Below are 18,735 nucleotides of genomic sequence, written 5' to 3' on the forward strand. Positions count from 1 at the left end.
AATAAGAACACATTTTGTGGCCCCCAAATTATCTAAATAAAGGACTCAAATTCCTCCTCCCCCCAAAAAAATAAAAAAAATAAAATAAATAAAAAAAATAAAAAAAAATAAAAAGTGGACCCTGGAACATTTTGTTTGTTTGTTTGTTTTGCCAGGTTGTTTTCATATCAGGATATGATGGGCAAGAGATGCTGGTTTCACCATTCACTGGTTATAGGTGAGGACCTGGGGCAGGCAGGATTTGCATCTACTCACTCAAAAAGCTTAAGACTTTGGCCAGTGAAACATCAGGTTGTTTGAGTGAGAAAAAGATCAGGCTGGTTCTTTCATTCGCTCCTTTCCATTCTATTAGCAAAGAATTATTGGTAACTTACTGCTGTACCATATATTCCAGCTATTACACTAGACAATAAGGATCTGAGATGATCAAGACAAAGTCTTTTACTCCTGATAACAGATTAGAGGGGGAGATAGAAAAGAAAAAAGTGACTTCACACAGAGTAAGGCATGTCACAACACAGAGTGATAAGTAGAGGCACACGGAGGGTGTTATGGGAGTTCAGAGACCTCAAAAAGGGTTCCTTGACTTCCCTAGGGGGATGGGTGGTGGAGAGGTGATGGGGCTAAGGAGCAAAGAATGGCATGAGTTTGTGATGAGGTTTGGAAGGGTATTTCAGGCACGGGGAACAGCCTGAACAACGTTATGGAGGCCTGAGACAGTTCCTGAGTGTGGTGGAAGCTGGAGAGGTCAGTGTGACTATAGTGGAGGGGCCACAGGAGACAGGAAGCTGGACAGGGAGGGCAAGATCATGATGGCCCTGCCTGTCTGCTATGGGTGTGTGCCTTCTCTTGAAGACCATGAGAAGCCACTGAAAGGTTTTAATTAAGGGAAAGCCACAGTCAGACAATTTGTGTTGTATTGAATCCACCCTGGAGGTGGGGTGGAGAATGGATTGCAGAGGATTAAGAAATGGAGGCAAGGAAACCATTAGGAAGGTGACTGCAGTAATCCAGGTGACAGGTGGTGGGCCTGACCTAAGGGGCATGTGCATATGCCTGTGCATGCACATGTGTGGGAGCCTGTGCTTGCGAGTGTGTGTGTTGGGAGAGAGGAAGGTGAAATAATAACTAATAAGGTTATCGAAATGACAACATTGAAAAATATGTAAAGTGCTTAGAATAGAACTTGTATAATCTATACTTAATTAATGTTAACTCTTATTTCTCTTTGGTAGTGTCTTGGCTTGGACTGCTATAACAACCTACCATAGCCTGGGTGGCTTAATATCTATTTCTCTCAGTTCTGGAGGCTGGGAAGTCCAAAGCAAAGATACCAGCTGACATGGTTCTTGGTGAGTCTTCTCTTCCTGTTGGCAGGTGACCAAGTCCTTGCTGTGTGTTCATGTGGCAGAAAGCAAGCGAGCTCTTGTCCCTCCATCTCCTTTTCAGGGCACTAAGCCATCATGGCCACCCCACCCTCATGACCCCATCTAAGCCTAATCACCTCCTAACGGCCCCATTTCCTAATATCATCATATTGAGGGTTAGGGCTTCAACATATGAGTTTCGGGGGGACACAAACATGCAGTCCATAGTAGGGACTGTGTAAATTGCAGTGGTCATAGTATAGCAGAGTGGAAAAACAGGAAGAGGAATAAAAGGAGAGGGATGATTAGGGATCAGAAGGGAAGAAGGACACAGTGGGGAGAGGAAAGCATCCTCCACGATGTGTCCTGGAGACTCTGCCTAGCGGGAACACGGCCTGAGGATGAAACTCTGTGGAGGAGAGGTGGTCTTGGTGCTGGAGGTCTTGTGAGACGGTGGGAGTTTTGGGGACACTGAGGTCACAGGTACTGGGACAGCAAAGCTTGCCTTTGGAAGCAGCTGTGTCTTGGAATTGTGGGCGTAGGGTTTGTTCTTCTCTTTGGATAACCAGCTTCTGCCATGTTTTCTGTTTTGATATTCCATGATATGACGGTCCCTTTCTTTATATTTGATAGTTATTGGCACAACTGTGCAAACTGATCAGGATGGCTGGAGGCATCCTGGCAGATGACTGGGTTTAAGAAACTCTTTCTAATTTCAGAAAGTAGAAAGTACTTTCTACTAGAAGGAACTACCTTCCACATAAGGTACGACAAATGTTACATCTGTCCAAGAAAACAGGATAATGGATTCCTTCCTTCCTCCCTTCTTTTTTTCTGCTTAACCATTAAGTTGGCAAAATATTACTGAGTACCTCTAATATTAGCAAGGCATCTTACCAACCAGGGCTGCTGCTTTTTCAGGAATCAAGCCATGAATATGCAGATCTGTTTCCCCTGATGAAATGTGAGTTCCTTAAGGGGAGGGACTGTGGCTTATTCATCTTTGTAGTCCCAGAATCTGGCACAGGAGTTGGCACTGGGTCGTTGTCAAGAACAAGATCTGTGTCTGGGTCCAAATCATTTGCTACCACTTGCTAGCAGTGTGACCTTGGTCAAATTACACAACCTCTCTAAGGCTTGGTGCTATCATCTTTAAAATGGGAATAATAGTAATATCTGCCTCATCAAGCTGTTTTGAGCATTTCATGATATAAAACATGTAAAGCACTTATAGTACCTGGCATATAAGAGTTCAACCATATTGTCAATATTAGGTTTACAAAAAAAACGTAATTGAACTAATGCCCCAAGACCTAGTGCTGATTTGTGTTAAATTTGGGTAAGGCATTTTACCTTTTGAAGTCTCTATTTTTAAAAAGTTTATCTGTCAGACAGAAATACCTGCATGGATATCTAAACAGGATTATAATGAAAATGGAAAAGATTGTTTTGTACTCCGATTATAAAAATAACCTAACTCCAGTAAATTATCTAAGCATAAATATTAGTGATACTGTAAAAGCTGCTATGTTATTATAATACTTTTAAAGATAACACAAATTTCTTAACTTGATAAAGAGCATCTACAAAAGACCTACAGCTAATATCATATTTAATGTGAAATACTGAATTTCCCCCCCTAGGATCAGGAACAAGAAAAGGATATCTGCTCTTGCCACTCTTATTCAATATAGTACTATAATATTATGCCAGTGCAATAGGGCAAGAAAAGGAAATAAAAGGCATACAAATTGGAAGTGAAGAAACAAAACTGTCCCTATTAACAGATGATTGATTGTCTATGTAGAAAATCCCAAGGAATTCACAAAAAACTTCTAGAATTAATAAGTGAGTACAGCAAGCTTGCAGGATACAAGTGCAAAAATCAATCACATTTCTGTATACTAACTATGAACATGTGGAAACTAAAGTTAAAAAAAAATACCATTTACAGTTGCTCCAAAGAAAAGGAAATACTTAGATATAAATGTAACAAAACATGTATAGGATCTATGTCCTGAAAATTAAGAAATGCTGATGAAATGAATCAAAAAAGACATGAATAAGTGGGGAGATATAGCGTGTTTGTGAACTAGAAAACTCAACATACTAAAGATGTTAGTTCTCCCCAAATTATCAATAGGTTTAATGCAATTCCTATCAAATCCCAGCAAGGCTATTTTGTTGACATAGATAAGCTTATTCTAAAATTTATATTGGAAGGTGCAGGACCTAGAATAGCTACAACAATTTTGAAAAAGAAGAATAAATGGGAGGAATCACTCTACCCAATGTCAGAGCTTAATATACAGCTTACTATAATCAAAACAGTGTGGTACTGGCAGAGAGACAGACACATGGATCAATGGAACAGAATCTAGAACCCAGAAGCAGACCCACACAAATATGTCCAACTGATTTTTGACGAAGGTGCAAAAAAAAATTTAGTGGAGAAAAGATAGTCTCTTCAACAAATGAATGAATGGTGCTGGGCACCTGTAGGCGCGCGCGCGCGCACACACACACACACACACACACACACACACACACACACAAGAAACTCAATCTAAGTCTTTTACCTTATACAAAAAGTAACTCAAAATAAATCACAGATTTACATGTGAAACTAAAACTTTTACAAAAATCTTACAAGAAAACTGTAAAAGATCTATAGCTAGGCAGAGTTCTTTGATGTAACACCAAAAGCATGATGAGTAACAGGAAAAAGTGATAAATCGGGTCTCATCAAATTAAGAACTTTTGCTCTGTGAAGGACCCTGTAAGACAACGAAAAGACAAGCAACAGACTGGGAGAAAATATTCGCTAACCACATATCTGATGAAGGACTTGTATATAGAATATATAAAGCATCCTCAAAAAGCAACAATAAAAATAAACAATCCTAGAAAATGGGCAAAAGACAGGAACAGACATTATACTGAAAAGGACATACCATTGGCAAACTAGCAGGTAGAAAGATGTTCAGCATCACAAGGCATTAGAGAAATACAAATTAAAGCCACAAGAGCTCACTACACACCTACCAGACGACTAAAATAAAAAATAGTGGTTTGCCTTATAAACATTTTTTTCTCACATGCAATGTATGATATAAAGCTCACACTGGCTCCAGTAAATGTTGACAAAGCTATCATGGGGCCCATGTGCACGACTCCAAAGCTTTGGGAGGTTTCTGATTAGAGGAGTAACTTAGACCCTTGGAAGGGGTCTCGGTGGGGGGTTTCCTTGGTCTCACTCACCTCCCTTGCAGTGCAGCAATCTTTTCACTCACAGACCTGGATAATTTTAGAACACTCTTATAGAAAAGAACATTTTTATGTTGCTCCTTTGGGTCTTTTTTCTTGGCCAGCAAAACTGAGGACCATGAATGTAATAACACAAGGCTTAGGGACCCATAGAGGAGACTAGAAGGAAAAAAAAGAGTAAGTGACAAACAGAAGTAGATTTGGTGATTTATCGTGTCACATAAGAGGCAATAACATAATACTAAAGTAAGTTTCTTAAGTTTCATTGAAAACTTTAATCTGTTCTTGTGAACTGTTAAGACATAAAAGAAAACCCACAGTTGACTTTTGCGGGTCTGCACAAATAGTCTAGCCTGGTCCATCCATGCGAATGAACTTCGTTTCATTTCTGTTGTTTTGCATTAGTATTTATTTTGAAGAGAAGCAAGATTGAAAGAGAAGTAACACTTAAAACTATAGTAAGCTATATATGATCTGATAATATGACTCTAGAGCAATAAAAATGTCCATACTATAATGTAAAAATATGAAAAGAGCCACATAGGCATTATTCATTTATTCATTGCTTTATTGTAGGCAGGAGTAAAAATTGGAAGCAATCTTGGCCTATAATCAGGATAAAGTATCGAATTCCTATTTGACAAACTATTGTGTACCTTTTAAAACAATGATTATGAAGATTGTGGCAACATGGAAAATGCTTAAAATGTCATGCCTTGACAGAAAAGAGCTGAAGATTACAACACCCAAATGGAAAAGATGGAAAGGAAATATATCAAACGTTAACAGCTGTGTTTGGGTAAGGGGATGATGAGTAGTTTCTTCCTTCCTTTTCTCTCATGATTATTTTAATCAGTTTCCAATTTTATAAATCACAAAACCAATGAAAAGCACCCAAACTAAAAAGCCAATATTTAAAGCCAGAAAGAATGAAATAATCTTCCTTTTCTCTCATGATTATTTTAATCAGTTTCCAATTTTATAAATCAGAAAACCAATGAAAAGCACCCAAACTAAAAAGCCAATATTTAAAGCCAGAAAGAATGAAATAAGTTACTTTGAAGTTAGCTGTCCTGCACATGGCTTCATGAAAGATTTCACACAGCACAAAATCTCAAATAGCTATTGCAACTGGTGGGGGGGTTGCATTTATTCTGAGAGAGATTGGGGCGGTCAGAAAAACAGTGGAATAATAGCATAAGAAGCTAGACCCTCCCACCCCCAGCTGCCAGTAATTCAACCTAGGGCTTCAAGAACCAATTTTTGTCCATTCAAAGTGCAGCTTGGCCCTGGAGACTGCCGCCCCCAGGCCATTGTGATGGTGATGGCCTGGTCTCCCAACAGCTCCCAGAGGACCAGGCACTTAATGGCGGAGCCCAGGCAGCTGTCTGGCTTGGGGTTGCTGGTCATCAGAAACTTGAAGTCTGTGCAAAGTTGACCCAGAGGTGAATAGTCCCCTTTCTCATACCTACTCCCCAGAGGCAACAGTCTTTCATTAGGGTACAGTTTCTAATCCAAACAACCATTAATCTTTCTCAGGGTTAAAAGGCCAGAAAAGCAATTTTTGCTCTCTCTCTTTCTCTATTTTGATACTGTACTTGTCTGTATTTTACAAGAGCAGACTTTCTTCACTGACCATTGGAAAACACCCCACAGCTGTGTTCACAGCTACGCAAACAATGCCGAGTCCAACACAGCCCTTCCTATGCACGGAGAAGGGACAGGAGCAAAACGAGGCAGCTATTTATTGTGGCATTTGACAATAAATCATAGAAACAGGACCTGCTTGGAACAAATTAGTATTTTTGTATCACAAAATAAATTAGGGACATGCATGTATTTTATCTGAAAATGCTACTATATATGTGTTATGAAAGTAGTATCATACAAACGCTTGAATACCATTTTAATTTTCCTTGCCTTGGCAAATAAATTAATCTAAATAAATGGAGCTGTGACTCCAAGAATTTTTTGAAAAAGAAATCAATAGAAAAATAGGATTTGAAATTAGAAAACATGCACTTAATTGTTGTCTCTGAAAAATGAAAGTTTACAGAAATGTGCCAAATCTCCTTATACTCTTTTAATAGCTGGTAAGTCACAAAACACGTCTTTTACGTATTCTCACCCTGTAAGGACGAAAATGATGGGTATCAAGATAAAAGACACTAAAGCTTCCTAAATCTGTTTCCTCATGCTTGACCTTTAAATTCTTCCTGTGCAGAACCATCATTAATATGAATACCAAACACTTCCCCTGATGAGTCACATTGAGACGTCTGGCTACTGTTAGTACAGGCATCGAACATTTAAGAGAGAGAGAGCAAGCACATTTTTATATCTCCAAGTATTTTACATTAAATTCCCTAGATTCAAAATCTCACCATAAGGACTGGGGAATACATAAACTCTAGTCATGGCATTTTCAAGCTGGAAGAGGCCTTGGCTGAATAAAGTAAGACTTGGACAAGACCGGAACAAAACCCTGGGCCCTTGACTCCAAGTCTAAAGCTCTTTGAACGATGTCATATATCATTGCAGAATATATTTTAAGAGTTCTCTAACCAACCTGGAGTTTTTGTGGAGCAGTGGTGCTGAGGGGAAAAAACTCCATATATATATATATATATATATATATATAAAGATTTTGTTATGCTAAATATATTCTTATACATTCATCAGCAACTTTTTTTTTGAGAGCTGGCCAGTATGGGGATCTGAACCCTTGAGCTTGTGTTATAACACCACGCTCTAACCAACTGCGCTAACTAGCCAGCCCCTCAGCACATTTTACTAAAGTTTCCTGAAGGATCCCAGATTGGCAAAGTGTTTAAAATGTTTAGCTGTTCTCTGCCTCATTCACACACAGCTTCTGCTCTCAGACTCCATGATTCTCCCAAAAAGCTGGAAGGAATTTTAGCTAGATATGGTCTGCAAGGGGTAGCTGAATTTCTGCTGGCACCATCCTACCCTGCCTTTTGGGTACTTGGTGCAAAGAACTGGAATGTTCTGTTGTATACATAGATATATATATAGCTATCTGTACAATATACATTTATGGATACAAATTGCTAGAAAAACGTAAACAAATTTTTTTTTAACAGTAGCTATCTTTCGGATGGTGCAATATGACCAATTTCGTGTTTACCAGTTTTTGGTACACATTTAAACATATTTTATATTTTTGATTAGATAAAACCCTCAATAAACAGTATTGTAAGTCTCAACAAAATAAAGACCTTTACAGAGATAAAGTGGGTCTAGGCAGGTTGAATGGCACTGTAATGCTTTTTTCATCTGTTTTTAAAAAAACATGATGTAATTATACATGTTACTCATTTATAAGATTAAAACTAAAATTCAATTTAAAACATGGGTAAATCTGTAAGTACACTGAGATCTATACTGCCAAAGCTTGGGCAGGCAAAGCTCAATGTGGTAACCTTTGTGAGGATAAATGAGCTGTAGAAGTTTCTGTAGGCAGGGAATAACTGGAAGGACGATGCCATGCTACTTAACATTCTATTTGCAAGGCCGAAATCTGTAAACTACAAAAGTGCTTGCTTGGATTAATTAATTATCTTATTCTGAGCACCAGAAACATTTTTCCAAAGAAATTACCATGCAGAATGTTGGTGTTTTTCTCAAAAGAACAATTTATTCACTAGAGGACTGTTCTCTAATATTTTATCCCTTTTGATTTATTTTTACCTTTTAAATATTAGTTACTAGTATTTTTATAAAATAAGATGAATCTGACCTAAACCATTAAAATATTTTTCCTTCTTTCCCCTCTTTTTTAAAATTAGAAAAGTAACATATGCTTGTTGTAACAAATCAAAACAATACCGATGTTTTTTTTTTTTTTCCCCTTTTTTTGTCTTTTTTCATGACCGGTAATGGGATCGCAACCCTCGGTGTTGCGCCCGCACCACGCTCAACCAGTGAGCGGACCGGTCTCTATTTGGGATCCGAACCCTCGGCGGGAGCGCCGCCACACTCCCAAGCACCGCACTCTACCGAGTGCGCCACCGGGCCAGCCCAGTTTCAATTTTTTATTTTTAGAAAAAGTGCGGCTAGAAACATACTTGCAATGTTTCTTTATGTACTTGTGCTAGTATTTGTGTAAGATAAATTTCTAGACATGCAGTTACTGGGCATAGAATGTGTACATTTACGTTGTACGTTTACATTTTGATAGATACTGATACATGGAGCAGGAGTATTCTGTGGGGTTTGGAGCAGGAACACTGACCCCTGAAGTCTGGCCCAGGGGTCTGACATAGTGGGTATTTGTCCAGCCTGTTTTATGGAAGTAGCTTGACTCCATGCATCAGGGAGTCTGCTACAGGATAAAATTAGATCACATTCAAACTGGTAACAGGCAAGTGTGTGTGAAGATGAAAAGACAAATCACTAGCTAGATCAACTTTTGTTTTCAGAACCACGATGGCCAATGGTAATTCTTTCAGTTAAAATGCCAATTAATATAGTTTCATTGAAGCTTCAAACAGAGCAGACAGATCCTCTTCTGACTGGGGACGAGGTGCAAGCTTGGTGACCCTTTCCTGAAACAGCAAATAAAACGAGTTACCAAGACCTTAGAAAAAACAAGTTTTAAAAACTACCAAGTTATGTAAATTAATGTAGTCATAGGAAAATAAATTAATAATAGTCACATCTTTAAAAAATCATATTTCCTGTATGCTTCGTACTAGCTGATCCCCAACTCAAAGGTTTATCAAGCCTCATTTCCCACAAAGCTTTCGAAAGCCATTGCTCCTTGCCTTCTGCCCAAATTATAGAACCAAATCAACCATAAAGAAAACCCCTCCTATAATGACCAAACTGGGTTGTCACAACTTCTGCCTGGTTCTCTGTGGGAAGAGAGCTCTGCCCCAAGCACAGCGGGTGCTGCCAAGGGAAAGAGAACTGGGTCATCTTCCAAGACCATACTTTGCAACTTGGACTTAAGGTATATTCAAAAGGACTTCATTAGAACATTAACTTACAGGCTACATGCAACAAGTGGTTCCTTTTTTTTCTATTAACTAAGGTTTTATCTCTAATTTCCCAAACAAGTATAGTGATTTGTTTAATTTCTCCAATGATTATTATTTATCAAGTCACTGAGGACAGCCAGCACATCCTATTGCTAGTTATACTCCTGCCAGTAGCGTATTTATCCCTGTGGGATGAGGGATAATGATATGATGATGACTACCCTGTAGCCTAAATGAAATTAAGAAATGTGCCATTACGGGATTCCATTTTCATGGGTCTCCAGGTCTGTTTCCTGGCGATCGGCTGGTCTTTGGAAGCACAGCTGGTGGGAGGACAGGTGCTCGGCTGTGTTCACTGCTCTGTGCTTGACATACAGTAAGTAGGTTCTCAACAGTTATTGGATGAATTAAAGAAGATGGTGGGGAGGGGGGATATTGGCATCTCAAACTTCACATAAACAAGACAGAACTCTGACTCCTGCCGCCCCTCCCATAGTCCTCAACTCAGAAACGACATCCTCAGGCAAAAACCTGGGAGCCATCGTTGATGCCTCTTGTCCTTGCTCTGCAAGTTCAACCCATCAGCAAGTCTGTCAGACCCACCTCCAAAACGAATCCCCAACCCGAGCACTTCTCACCTGCCCTTGCACCGCAAGGGGAATCTACAGAACCACCATGGCTCCTGGTCCTGCGGTCCTAGGAGAACAGCTTCCTACGTGGTGTTTCCACTTTTGCTCCACTGGTGCCCCCTAGAGGTCATTGTCCCCACGGCAGCTGGACTGATTTCTTCCCACTATCAATCCCATCACACCGACGCTGTAGGATAACCTCCCGGGCCAGGAGAATGAAACCAGGGCCTCTAAGGCGGCCCGATTCGGTTCTGCTGCTCGCCCAGCTCTGGCTCCTCTCCCATTGGTTCACTCCACTTAATCCCACTGTCCCTTTTCAGCCCACGAACTTGTGCAATTTATCTAGAAGTTTAGTTTTATGGTCTCCTTCAATTTAATGCTTAGTGGTTTTACATGGAGTCCTGTGATCCAATCTTGGTTATGTCTCAAAATGCTACAGTGCTGTGTGGAAAGCATCATTAAAATTCTGGTTATCTCACCAATGGGAGAGAACCCGGCTATAAGAGATTCTGTAGGAAGACATAATAGTATTAACATTTTGAACTGCAACTGTGCTTCTGTCTGCTGAGTATCATCAATGTTTGCAATCATTTAAAGTTGCAAATAGGTCAAAACGAATGGAGCATTTTGATATGTATTTTGTATCCCTAATGCCTCAGGGCCTCTCCCCTCTGCTCTTGCTGGAGTTCCCTCCACCCTGTGCCTGTGAGATCACTATCTCATGAGCCAGCCATCATATGAAGTGATTTCATTGATATCTTATTTACAGATGTTCACTGCCTGTCTCCTTACTAGAATGTAAGCTCCATGAGGGAGGCAAGGGACTTATTTTCCTTCTCACTGTATCCCATACAACACATGGTATATGGTAGGACTAATTAAGGATTTGTCAGGGAAAAGTAAGAATGAAAAGAAGGAAGGACGTTATTAAAAAAATGAACTCAAAATGGATCAAAAACCCAAATGTAACAGCTAAAACCCTAAAACTCTTAGAAGAACATATAGGGGAAAATCTTGACATCATTGGATTTGTCAATGATTTCTGAGATATGACACCAAAAGCACAGTCAACAAAAGAAAAAAGAGACAACTTGGACTATATTAAATTAAAAACTTTTGTGCACCAAAGGACACTATGAAGAGAGTGAAAAAACAACTCACAAAATGGGAGAAAATTTGTAAATCGTATATTTGATAAGGGATTAATATCCAGAATATAAAAATTACTCCTACTACTCAACAACCAAAAAACCTCAGACAAATCAATTAAAAAATGGGCAAAGGACTTGAATACATATTTCTCCAAAGAAAACATATAATGAGCCGATAAGCACATTTAAAGATGCTCAACATCATTAGTCATTAGGGAAATGTGAATCAAACTTCAGTGAGATACCACTTCACACTCACTAGGATGGCCTTTATTAAAAAAAATGGGAAATAACAAGTGTGGGTGAGGATGTGGAGAAATTAGAACGCATGTGCACTGTTAGCAGACATGTAAAATGTTACAGACATTATGGAAAATGGTTTGGCAGTTCCTCAAAAAGTTAAACACAGAATTACTACATCATCCAACAATTCTATTCCTAGGTATATACCCAAAATAACTGAAAGCAGGGACTCACATAGATACACCAATGTTCACAGCAGCATTAGTCATAATAGCCAAAAGGTGGAAACAACCCAAGTGTACATCAGCAGATGAATGGATGAGCAAAAGGTGGTACACCCATACAATGGCATATTATTCAGCCATAAAAAGGAATGAAATTCTGATACATGCTACAACATGGATGAACACTTAAGACATGCTAAGTGAAATAAGTCAGCCACAGAAGGACAGATATCGTATGATTCCACTTATATGAGGTACTTAGGATAGCCAAATTCATAGAGACAGAAAGTAGAATTAAGGTAACCAGGGGCTGGGAGAAGGGAATAATGGGGAGTTATTGTTTAATAGATGTACAGCTTCTGTTTGGGGTGACAAAAAAGATTTGGAAAGGGATAGTGGTGATGTTATACAATATTGTGAATGTACTTAAAGGCACTATATTATACACTTAAATAGTTAAAATGGTAAATTTTATGTTACGTATATTTTACCACAATAAAAAGAATAAATTAAAAAAAAAAGAAAAGATGACTGGATGGACAGATGGGAGAAGTGGGGGAGACAATCTGATAAATATGGGTGCAGCAAAGGCAAAATTTTGCATCGCAGCAGATCTTTTAGGGACTGTAAGGAATTCTGAGAATCCATAGCAAGGCAGAGATTTATTCATGGTCACATATGTGTATGTTTGTGGCAGGGTCAAGAACTGAAGTTTGGTGTTTACTAGGACTGCAGATGAGCGCCACGTTATTCTGTTTGTAACGGGAGAGAGTCCTATCTGATGAGTGCTAAGGCCCTTGATGTGATCTTGTTTATCTTTGGTGAAGTATTTCAGGACTCTCAGAAGTACTTGAGGCCAAGCCTCGGTGTTTACTAGGACTGCAGATGAGCGCCACGTTATTCTGTTTGTAACGGGAGAGAGTCCTATCTGATGAGTGCTAAGGCCCTTGACGTGATCTTGTTTATCTTTGGTGAAGTATTTCAGGACTCTCAGAAGTACTTGAGGCCAAGCCTGAGCTGAGTTTCTCATTTGCATTTCTACCCCCTAATGATGCGTTAAACAGGACAAGAGCATAAGGTTTGGGACGAGCTCCTATGCATATCAGCTATACCATACAAAAGCTAAACTTTCTCAGAATTAACATGTGTTAAGCAATGTGCTATTATTTATGTACACGCAAGACTGAAGAACTGATTAGCATGGGCACTGAAATAAATTCAGGCTTCTACTTTTAGCACATTCATAAAATAACAACATTTCAGCTGCCCTGTCTACCAGAGAATGGAAGTGTTCATTTGGGTAGACAGGTTTCCACAGTCATGAAATGTTTTGGTTTGAAATGTAAATGTTTCTTTCCAGAGGTTTCAGAAATCCAGCTTGGAAGATTAATTTATTCTTGCCTGCTCCCCTAGCAGCCTGGCTCTGGCAGTTGGAAGTCTCTGTACACAGGGCTGCTATTCGCTGCTACCAGTATGGGCTGTGATGTTTGGTCAAGAATACTGGCCTGGTTGTTCCTTCCAGAGAAAACTGCTCCCTTGTTGCTGAACACAAAAGAACCTTTATCAAATGTCTACTATATGGAATAACCTTTCTGGCAATGCTCTTTGCAGGAACCAGTACATCCTTCTCACTACCTTAAGTCCGGTAGATACTAATAAGTGAAGATTAGTCTACTACTTGTGTAAAATTCTGAAGTTGTCTTAGCATGCCTGTAAAATGTTCACTGCCACCAAAAAACCAACACACACACACACACACAAAACAAAAAAACAAAATGAAAAAACCGCATAGTAGTTCTTCATCTGCAAAATGGACAAGCTTATTTCTAAGATTCCTTTCAAAGTCCTATGAATCTATGAATACAAACATTCTTCAAAAAGTTCATGGAATAATAGAATTAAAGATAATATGAATCTTTCATGAACTTTTTGAAGAACCTCATATATATATATATATATATATATATATATATTTAATACCATCAACTCCGAAATGGAACTAGTGCTAGTTAATGAAAATTAATAATGTTTCTCCTAATCATGAAAACATGATCAAAGGAAAAACAGGAGCATACACCTTGAGTCTGCTTTATGACTACAGCTTGAGGAAAACCTGGCTTCCTACTTGAAGACATGACTTATATTCAAAAGATTCCACTTATGCCCCCTCTTTTGTGAAACTAAGAAATTTGTTTTGTCTAATTGAGGTTTTGCTATCTGTCATTTCCTAGTATGACATGTGCACCGAGAATTCAGAGTAATATCTAATTAACTTGCTATTTTAGAGTATGCTCTCGAATATTAGTCTAGATCTCCTGCTATCTGGGATAGCTTTTGAAAGTGAAAGTCTGAGCACAGTAGGATTAGAACAGCAAAAACTTGCCAAAGTGTGCTGATAAAATGGCCAGCAATAAAATGGCCCAGAATATCACACAGTTTCATCTGAAAATCATGTATACCATTCTTGGAAGTAGATAAATCATATTCGTGAACATTTTCCTGGGCTAAACAAGTAGAATTTTTCAGAGGGTCCCTTGCAGAATGGACAGTGTCACTGGGACCATGCTAAAAAAGCCTGAAGCTACATTGAAATCATGGTGGCCATTCAGTCTATGGTGTCCTCGGAAAAGCTTTCATGGCTCCCCTGTCTTTGGTGGAGACCTAGTCAGTAAGGAAACTTCTCAAAAAGTTACCACCATTCAGCCATCAAGTTCACCTGGACAGAGGATTTAGAAAGAGAGGGCTGCAGGTATGTACTCACTTAACATATTTACTAGCCTGTGCTAAGTGCAATAGAGGATGGATGAGCAGAGCAGGCAGATTCCTGCCCTCACGGAACTTACAGTCTAGAGCGTTTGGATAAATAACTGTGAGGACCTTACGTAGTCATATTCTTTGGCTATTTAGTCCCTTTGACTTATGGGTTAGAATTAAGAGTTTGTTAGCCCTAGGGCTCTGCTACACTTTGAGAGTCCTGTTTCTCTTTCATTTATGTTTCTAGATGCAATAGAATCCACTGGGTCTGAATCTAAATCAGGGAAACTGGAAGCTCATGGATCATGTTTCATTTGTACAATAGGAAACCAGGGAATTCAACACAAACATCCAGATGGCTGATTTTTCTTGAAAGTTGGAGGTTCTACCAACACAGAGGCCTGAATTTCTGCTTGGTGATAAATTATAGCTGAACAGCTGCTTACCCAGTGAGCTGGGCCATGTGCTTTCCATTTCACCAAGGTCTCCACCACTCCTTACTGCCTTAAATTACTTTGTTGGCTCTTACCTACCTGGCTGCTGTGGACATGAGTCTGTGAACCTGATCTCTATAAATATTACCTTAGTGAGTGGTGAGGTCATCAACATTCTAAGCACTGACCAAGTGGGAAAGAAGAATCTAGTTTGAGGCCCTTATCTGGAGTTTAGTGAGGTTCAAGCACCCCACTGCTACTTGTGGTAAGCAGGAGGCTGTGAGCATGGATATTCCAGCTGTTAACTCTGTTCCAATGTCAGGGATTGATAACTTTGGGCAGAAGAGCCTTATCCTCATATCCTCATAGCATTGATGTGACCCTTGCTTTTCCCATGTTGGCCAAGAGCACTAAGGGAGCATTCAGGGCATGGTGAGCATGGTGTGGTCCACCAGCCAAGTGCTCCCAGCTCTGAGCTCTCTGCTTTATGGTGGATTACAATGAACAGGATCTTGGCCTATTAGGATCTGACACTCTAGCGTAAGAGAGGTCCAATGAGGTGTCGACTCTCTTGGTAAGAACCTCGGGAGAGGAAACCTGACATCTTTTATGATTCACCGAAGAAACGGTGGCAGCTCAGTTTACATTCTTTAGCAACGTTTAAATAATAAGAGAGGTCCAATGAGGTGTCGACTCTCTTCGTAAGAACCTCGGGAGAGGAAACCTGACATCTTTATGATTCACCGAAGAAACGGTGGCAGCTCAGTTTACATTCTTTAGCAACGTTTAAATAAATGCAGTTAAGACCCAAAGTGACACAGATACGTATAAAATAGACAACCTCCCCAATTCATTAAAAAGCAATTTTATAATAGTCTGAAAGGCATACCTATTTCCTAACAAAGATGTAGAAATTTATAACTCTTTATGATGGAAAATAATACTAGTGGTCCTTTTGGAACAGCTTCACATAGTTTTACAGAGGACCCTTAAAAGAGCAGAATTGGGGAAAAGGGAAATTTTTCCATAGCTCAGGATCAATTAAGTTGTTTTTTGCCTTGAATTTTCATAAAGAATCCTTTCAGTTGCGCCATAAAAGCTTCACCTAAGCTGCAGTTTTATGGAAGGACAGAAAGGTGGAAGGAACCGTGGCCCTTCCCACCCGGGCGGGGTGTTGTCCGGGAGACCTGGGACCCGCTCCCAGCTTTTCACCCGGTCCGCACGCCCCCGCGTGGCCTCCCCGGTAGCTCCGGCTTCTCGGCGGCGGGACTGCGGGCCGCGCTTACCTGGGGCAGCGTTCCTTTCACTAACGCGGGGATATCGGCCGGGGAGTAGCCGAGGGCGGCTAGGCCGTCGTCCACGTCCAGGTCGAATAAGAATTTCCGGAGCGTGTCTGCCAGCACAGGCCCAGCATCTTGGATCCTGGCAGTGCGGACGTCGGCTCCTAGAAGACAGAAAGCGCTGGCTGGGGAGAGGAGAAGCAGGCTCGGTCTGCGGCTCAGCCTCAAGATCAACCGAACACGTACCGGGCGCCAGACAGACGGGGCCCCGCTGCAGCCCCGAAGAAGCAAGACATGAGCGAGGCCAGAGCGACGAACGCGGGAACCTCTGCGACAGAAGTGGCTGGGGCAGCTAGCTCGGCTCTCCCTTTGCAGGGGACAAGCCGGGTGCGGTGGGGAAGAGGAACAGAGCCAAGAAAAGGGGAGCGGAAAGGAGACAGAGAACGAAGGCTAGTGTCCCGACGAGGAAGAAAGCATCTGCAGGAGAAAGCGCGTCTCTGACTTTCCAGGTCTGGAGTCTGCTGACATCTAGAGGTGCGTGTGTTCAGTGTCTTTTCTCACAGCAACATCATAGGGAAAGGCCTCTTGAGACAAGAGGGACACAGAAGTACAAAAACTCCAAAGCTAACCACCGAAAAGGAACAAAATAAGTATGAAAAAATGGATGACATGTGGCCAGGGAAGAAATAATTTCGTCTCTACAACCATAAAACTTTTTTTTTGGACTCTATTGCCAAAGGGCAGGGTAGGCTCCCCTAAATAAATATTACAGAACCAGGAGCATGAAGACGCTCAGAAAGCAATGTTTACAATGGTATTGGTGAAGTGGGGAGAAGGTTGCCAAGGGTTGGAGATTTGCTAGAGCAGAATTTTGACATAATTAATCCACATAATCACAGAAATGTCAATCTTCAAGAGGCATGCGGTTCTGCCCTCAGGGTGGCAGTGAAATTTCCCAGGGGAAGGGAGTTGATTTCACAACCCCTAGCACCCCCCATGCCCATCTATTCCAGTGGAACACTCTACAAGTGAACATAACGTCATATAGAGTCTATCTAAAATGCCTCACGCTGTAATCCAAGTCCACTTTTTCTTGTATCATTTGAAAGGAGACTAGAATGTACAGTCTCCTCCATATTGAAGCACATTATTAAATCGATTTTAGGTGTTCTCTTCTACAACAGTGAGAACTGCTTTAGTAATCCAGGAAAAGGTATAAATACAGCCAAATACAGGGCTAGCTGGGAGAGCAGCTGGATGGAGGGTAAACCTTGCTGACAAGGCCAGTCTGTATTACCAGCGGCAGCTAAGATATGGATTAGGTGGAGGGAGACACATGATGTGAGGTTTATGAGGTTTTTATGTTTCTGGGATTGCTGCCATAGAACACACCATCCAAACCTCTGGGTTTTCCTATGAGGCATTTTAGAAAAAAAAGAGGTGGTATGAAAGAGAATAAATTGGTCTAAAACTAAGAATATCTAAGGTAACATAGAGAATCAAAATATGTAATGACTAAGCATGGAATAATATTAAATTTTCCTATGCAAGAAGAAATAATTGGTGGAACCAGCTTGGATTTTGTCTAACAGAGGAACTGCTTTCTCAGGACTGTTGCCGGTTTTTTACACCGTTCGCATATTTACGAAGACAGCTGAGTCCCAACAAATGGCTGAACAGCATCTCCAGTCAGAAAGGGAAAAGGGACATGAGAGATCCTGGGTAAAGCTGGCATCGTTTTCCTGCACCCTTGGCTGGGAAATCGCACTTCTCTGCCCTGGGCTGCTGGCATTAACATTCCCAGCACAGCACCTGGAACTCCTGGGCACACAAACGGGCAAGTGTGAGGGGAAGGGGGGGTGAAGCTGCACACGCAGAAGGGTGGCTGTGGTGGATCCTGCCTCCTTGGAAAGAATCTCTCCAACGGCTGTTGCTAGAAGAGCATAATAAAGTATTCTTTTTAGCCATTTCCTTCCTACTCTAAACACAAGTAGGGGAATGAGATGTTTTGTAAGTTAATCAAATACTCAAGACTACTTAAAAGAGTTTTCATTTCAGAAAAATACTCAATTTTACTTCCTGCTAAAGCTATCCTGAATATAATTTTAATTCTGGTAAGATTCAAAACACACTGTGGATATCTTATTATAGATGTTATATTCTACAGTATGGCAAACAGATTCCACTTTTAGGATCTTTTTATAAAGTTTCTAGTTGTTTAGATTTTCTATAATTGGGAATTTACTGTTGCTTCCTGATTTAGATTTATTTTATTATTAATTAAACTTAGCTAAAGCCATTTATAACATTTATAATATATATAGAGTTATACTTTCCTTGGGGATGAAAATAGAGGAAATAGTATTACTACAAACAACAGAAT

General features: G+C 40.3%; 1 protein-coding gene across 2 annotated transcripts in view; it reads right to left on the reverse strand.

The window, feature by feature from the left end:
• Nucleotides 1-8,678: 8,678 nt before the first annotated feature.
• The window catches only part of ADHFE1 (alcohol dehydrogenase, iron containing, 1), a 31,294-nt gene continuing 21,237 nt past the window's right edge, over nt 8,679-18,735 (reverse strand). For both annotated transcript variants that reach the window (XM_008575730.1, XM_008575729.1), the window contains exons 13-14: nt 16,359-16,516; nt 8,679-9,202 (exon numbers count right to left, since the gene is read on the reverse strand). In XM_008575730.1, coding sequence (XP_008573952.1) covers nt 9,119-9,202; nt 16,359-16,516 — 242 coding nt within the window. In that variant the 3' untranslated portion in view covers nt 8,679-9,118. The remainder of the gene's footprint in view (nt 9,203-16,358; nt 16,517-18,735) is intronic.

The sequence above is a fragment of the Galeopterus variegatus genome, unplaced genomic scaffold (assembly GCF_000696425.1).
Source record: "Galeopterus variegatus unplaced genomic scaffold, G_variegatus-3.0.2 Scaffold1229, whole genome shotgun sequence".
Taxonomy (NCBI): domain Eukaryota; kingdom Metazoa; phylum Chordata; class Mammalia; order Dermoptera; family Cynocephalidae; genus Galeopterus; species Galeopterus variegatus.